General features: G+C 33.4%; 1 protein-coding gene and 1 long non-coding RNA gene across 3 annotated transcripts; both read right to left on the bottom strand.

Moving 5' to 3' along the window:
* Positions 1-563: 563 nt before the first annotated feature.
* Positions 564-3,234, bottom strand: LOC106657417 (choline transporter-like protein 2). The gene is made up of 8 exons (XM_014378947.2): positions 3,036-3,234; positions 2,622-2,755; positions 2,434-2,559; positions 2,179-2,242; positions 1,805-2,105; positions 1,414-1,719; positions 1,075-1,351; positions 564-989 (listed from the first exon to the last, which is right to left on the bottom strand). The coding sequence occupies exons 5-8, from the start codon at positions 1,900-1,902 to the stop codon at positions 699-701; spliced, it is 972 nt and encodes a 323-aa protein (XP_014234433.2). The 5' UTR covers positions 1,903-2,105; positions 2,179-2,242; positions 2,434-2,559; positions 2,622-2,755; positions 3,036-3,234; the 3' UTR covers positions 564-698.
* A 216-nt stretch (positions 3,235-3,450) lies between these two features.
* LOC106657458 lies at positions 3,451-4,364 on the bottom strand. Of its 2 annotated transcripts, XR_002763683.1 has the most exons (3): positions 4,280-4,364; positions 3,790-4,040; positions 3,451-3,730 (listed from the first exon to the last, which is right to left on the bottom strand). It is a non-coding gene; the product is annotated as an uncharacterized LOC106657458 (long non-coding RNA). The 2 variants fall into 2 exon arrangements; XR_002763682.1 differs by lacking the exon at positions 4,280-4,364 and having other exon boundaries at positions 3,790-4,131.
* Between the last annotated feature and the right edge of the window lie 671 nt (positions 4,365-5,035).

The following is a 5,035-nucleotide window of genomic DNA, read 5'->3' as shown; positions in this document are numbered from 1 at the left end:
ATTTATACTAGTCATCAAACTCATGAGCACAGGTTCTTCTTTCTTTGGCATTGAAGTACCAATGGTAGAAATGTTTTAAAACATGTATAATTTTTAAAGACTCGCTTATACGTAGGAATGTAGGTAAATGCGGGGCCAATCGTTTCGAAAGTTATGATAAAATGCGTGATCTGTAATCGATGTTTTTGCTGTAGATTTGAATTTGTCGCATGAATTAACTAATTAAAATTTTTTCCAAGCTCGGAATGCATAGATTCTTTATAGAATAATAATTGAAAGTATTTAAATTATTTTTGCCTATATTTTGTTTTAGCGTGTCTCGACAACTGAAGCGAATAATTGTAATCACGGATATTCCATCAGAAAATGACAAAAAACAGAGCTGCTGTTCATGTTTCTATCAAATTTTAGACAACCTAGAGAAAATAAAATTGTTTGAAAGTTTTTTTCATTTTTTCAGGTTCAGATAAACACTTTCCCCGTTTACGGACGAACGGAATGGTTTTTTTTTAAATTCGATGCTTATATTTTTTAAATTCTATATTTGAGTTACTCATTGTTAGTAAATGTATACATGAGTAAATGTTTAATCACGAACTGTGCATTGAATACATTAAATGTAATAAACGAAAATTTAGCGTATTATTTGAAACTTTAAAAATTAGAAAATTTCGTAGTTTAGCCTCGACGTTAAGATATTATTCCATTCTGCTCTCAAGAATCATCTCCTTTAGCTTATCCGACATGTAGTAAGGCCTGGCGCTGTTGCTGTTGACTTCGAAATCCTCGAGTGCACAGATTAAAACGGTATCCATCGCCACATCCATCAGCAAAATAATTGAATTGATCAGCATAAAGATCGAAAGTGCAACAAATCCCATAAACAGAATGCTTTGATTTCCACATGTCATGACTTTCGCGACCAAGTAAAAGGTCAACGAGAGACATGCAATTGAAACGTAGCCCATGAATATAATTGCGCGGGTGAGCTTACGAAAGGAAAAAACAAAGTCAATTAGTCTTATGATTGTTTACGCAATAATTTTATAGGTGTAAGGGAAAGTTGCTACCAACTTGATCGATTGCGGCGAATTTCGTGTGGTTTCTGCGCCAAATATTGAAGGCAGTTTTGGCGGACACGCCGAATTCCTGGCCACGGAGAGCCGTGTAAACAAGAGCCTGATCATTAATCATCCCTATGCTATTGTAGATACTTTGCAAAATTTTTGTAAAAGTAGAATGATTAATTTCACTTGGGTCGGCAAAATTCAAGTGAGACACACCAAAAACTTGAATTAAATTGCCGATCGGTGTGATCAATGAACCAGTTATCACAGAGCCAATATGGTATCTATATTAAGTAAATGTCAAATTAGTCATGTATAAATTTAATTTGCGTGTACGCATACATGCCTCAAAGTAATCCAGATGAACCGCATAGGTGTAAATTTAGGTACTTCTTGCTTATTCCTCGTCCAGTACCAGGTACCATAAGTCCCGGAGATGACCACGCGAAAGAAGGAAAAAAAGAACGAAGTGAGCCAGAGGCATCCGAAGGCATTTCCAAGTTGATTGCAAACGTGATCAAAAGGTGACTGAAGGTTAGGAAGCATCCTTTCGAGGTAAGAGCCAACAACCACGCCGAGAACTGTCGTGACGAGAATAAGCATGTAGAGCAGCAGTGAACACAAAGTGAGCGATGGGAAGAACATGATAGCTCTGCAAACAAGTTGAATTCAAAATCACATGGATCCTATACAGGATTTATGGGGGTGCTGAAAGGAGTAGTAATAATAATGCCTACTTGATCGTTTCTTGTATGATTTTACAAGCCATTCCGACGAATCCGTGATAAAAATTCACCAAACAGACCACTGACAATGATAGCAGACAAAAGATCATAAAAAAAGCAGAGATTCCGCTCTGTGCTGCCTGACCTTCGATGCTTATTGCGCGATAGATTTTATAGCCTATTAAGAGAATATTTACGAGAAAACACAAAAAAGTAAACACGCAAACGACGAAGCTTGGTTGCAATTCTCAAAAAGGCAATCATAAGAATTGATAAAATGAGGATGAGTATCAATGTGCCAAGCACGATCCATCTGAAAATTTAAAAATTGTCATTAGTTTTATCGTTTTCCTGAATAGGTCAATTTAAATAATAATTCTTAGTACTTTTCGTCGCTTAATGTTTCTTCGGCATGGGTAGTAAAATCGTTGATGACATTCGTCCCCAAAGCTATATGAAAAATTTAATTGTTTATTGATTTTATTCTACTGATTCGAACATATGTATTTAATTGAAGATTATTTGATAAAAAATCAATAAATGGAGTTTGAAAAAATTGTCAATTTATAATGTAACTATCAATCAACAGCGCAAATTTATTGCACATCATCCGACATATACGTAATGCAAAATTTTTTTACCCAAAGAGACTACTCTGATCCAATTGAGGAGAACGAGGATAAAAGGAAACAACATCCATAGGTTCGTAGTTGACCGCTTCGTGTTTAAAGGACCTGTCCATGATGGATCGTAGATTAGTTTTGGGCCTGAAAGGATTGGAAAATCCATGGATAACGATATTTTGACCTTTATTTTTCACAAATCTTACCCAAATCTCGATTGTTGGATGACTGCATTGAAAACGCACTTTGCCAAAATTTTTTGATTAAAACGTTATGATGAATACTTATCGAGCTCTAATAATAACCTTTTCCAAATTGTTATTCTTCATGCGTTTCGTTGCTAAGATGAAAAATAAAAAAACGACGGAATTCATGTTGTAATGAACGGATGTGTTCGATTTTTTTCAAAAATATATGTACACGGAGAAGAAAGAAAAAATTACTATTCATATATACGAAATTACTACTCATACTTTCGTATTACTATTCAAAATTATCTATTTATTAATTGAAGCTTTTCTTAAATTAATATTTAAAGCCTATTGTTTTCTATTTAAACAAAATATGCAAGTATTGAGCATTACTTTGTGCTGTTTCTAACTGATTGTTATTTCACTTACCTTCATGTGTATTTTACGTAAAAGTGTAATAACATGGAACTATTATTCATTTTTCATGAGTCTGCTTGAGCCGTTAATTGAATAAGTGTCTTAGTGCTTCAATTGTTTACCTGCCTCATAAGGAATGAAAAGATAAATATGTTTGAGCTTGTCAAATCCTTTGCGTGGACACAGCAGTCTGAGATAGCAGCCCATACTAATTAAATATTTAAACCGATGTAATGTTCAAGAGAATAACATAAATTTTTCTTTCTCATCACTCAATTTTTTTCTTATTTTTGCAAACACAAGTAATGGTAATATTATATAAATAAAGTGACTATATTAATGAATATATAAAATTTCACAACCAAAATTTTTTAAAAATTTCAAGTACATTTGTCATTGAACTTGAGAATTTAACCAGACTCTAATATCTGAAGTAATTATTGTGTTTTACTAAATTAATACTACATGTAAACATTGTTATTCACGCATTTGCAAGAGAGTATGTTCTTTCCACTCTCAGCAAATATAGTTTTCTGGCAGCTTTTTCCATCTTAGGGTTCTCGATTCTTGACACAATGCCTCTGGATTAGTATGTAGTTGCTTATAAAGCTGTAGAATGATAATATCATATATATGTAGAGGAACAACTTGAAATCAACAGGACGGTTTGGTCTCTTTTGAGCTGTAGAATTCATGGTAGCAATTTTCTATAAATGAATCGGAATATTTAAAAACTCGTACATAAGCTGGAGAAATGTAGGCGTACTTATAGAAATTGGGCGGGGCAGATTCTATTCTTTAAGGCAGCGTAGATTGACTGAGTCTGGCACTCCAACGTTCGACGAAGCTGCAGACGAAGCCCAATCACACCAACCAAGTATTCAACAGCTGTCAATGAACTTAATAATTGCTTCGTTGCTTAGTTGATCTGATAATTACGTCAAAATGGTGAGACGTGTTTGAGCAAAAGATCTTGAATATGAGGACAACGACGTCGATGTGAGAGAGAGGCCACTGCTGAAATCAAGAAAGCAGAATTATAAAAGTTAGACGATGTGCCAAAGCTATTGGTTATGAGCACCTAATCGTAAAATGTCAAACTTATGAAATGTTTTTATCCATACACATCAAGAGGTTAGGTTGAAGATTTCTATTGTTTTATTTATAATTTAAAATGTCGTTAGAAGTTCCTTCTTCTCGCTCACACTCTAGTTCAATGCAATACAAATCATGCACTAAATTATAGAGTTTTTTACCATTATTATCTAGAATTCATTTGATAAATTTGTCGAACGTATTTTAATCAATAATTCTTTATTGTTCAAGTAATTTTTACTGTAAACTTAACATAAATAGAGCAGTAGACAAATTTTTCATTCACCTGATCATTCATAGAATTTGACAATTACTGTATTCCATTTGCATTATATTAAATTTTAGTAAATACAATCAATGGTAATTTTGAATAGTTTTATTCATCGTTAAAAACCTGTATATTGAGCGTATAAAATTTTATAACAAACATTTTTGAAAAATTTGGAATACTGTAGTTATTAGACATAAGTATTTGCTCAGGTTTGATTATCTGAAGTACATACAGGTGCTTTACTGAATTAGTATTACAAGAGATCTACTGCTATTTATGAATACATAGACCACACATTTAATGCCTTTCACGAATTCCATACTTATTTCAAGAGGTTGTATTGTTTTGGACATTGTAACATCATTGGTAGTAGTCTTTATTTAAGTAGAATTTTGTAAAACTGTTTAATATAAGGAGCAGGAATGTAGAAGTACGCGGAGCAAAACATATTCTTCGGGTAACAGTATCAAGTACCAAGTGGTTTAAACTTGATTCATATGGAAGTTTTCAATTTTCATTGGCCCGGTACTAACTATAGCTTTTCCTGAAACGTCGCCTAGTATGTTGATGTTTAGGGTAGATACACACGATTCTGCTGCACAATCGATGGTTGAAATTACTAGATCTAACAACCCATTAGCAGCCT

Source organism: Trichogramma pretiosum, unplaced genomic scaffold (genome assembly GCF_000599845.2).
Source record: "Trichogramma pretiosum strain Unisexual culture from Peru unplaced genomic scaffold, Tpre_2.0 scaffold119, whole genome shotgun sequence".
Classification (NCBI taxonomy): Eukaryota; Metazoa; Arthropoda; class Insecta; order Hymenoptera; family Trichogrammatidae; genus Trichogramma; species Trichogramma pretiosum.
Note: the sequence above shows the minus strand (reverse complement) of the source record. Positions and strands in the feature narration are given on the sequence as shown.

What these genes read in the sequence shown, in the direction of transcription:
- LOC106657417 (XM_014378947.2), bottom strand. Translation starts at nt 1,902, where the DNA reads ATGATCTTTTGTCTGCTATCATTGTCAGTGGTCTGTTTGGTGAATTTT. An exon ending in ATCATACAAGAAACGATCAA is followed by an intron (nt 1,720 to 1,804) that starts GTAGGCATTATT and finishes ACTTGTTTGCAG; the next exon opens with AGCTATCATGTTCTTCCCAT. An exon ending in TTCATCTGGATTACTTTGAG is followed by an intron (nt 1,352 to 1,413) that starts GCATGTATGCGT and finishes TACTTAATATAG; the next exon opens with ATACCATATTGGCTCTGTGA.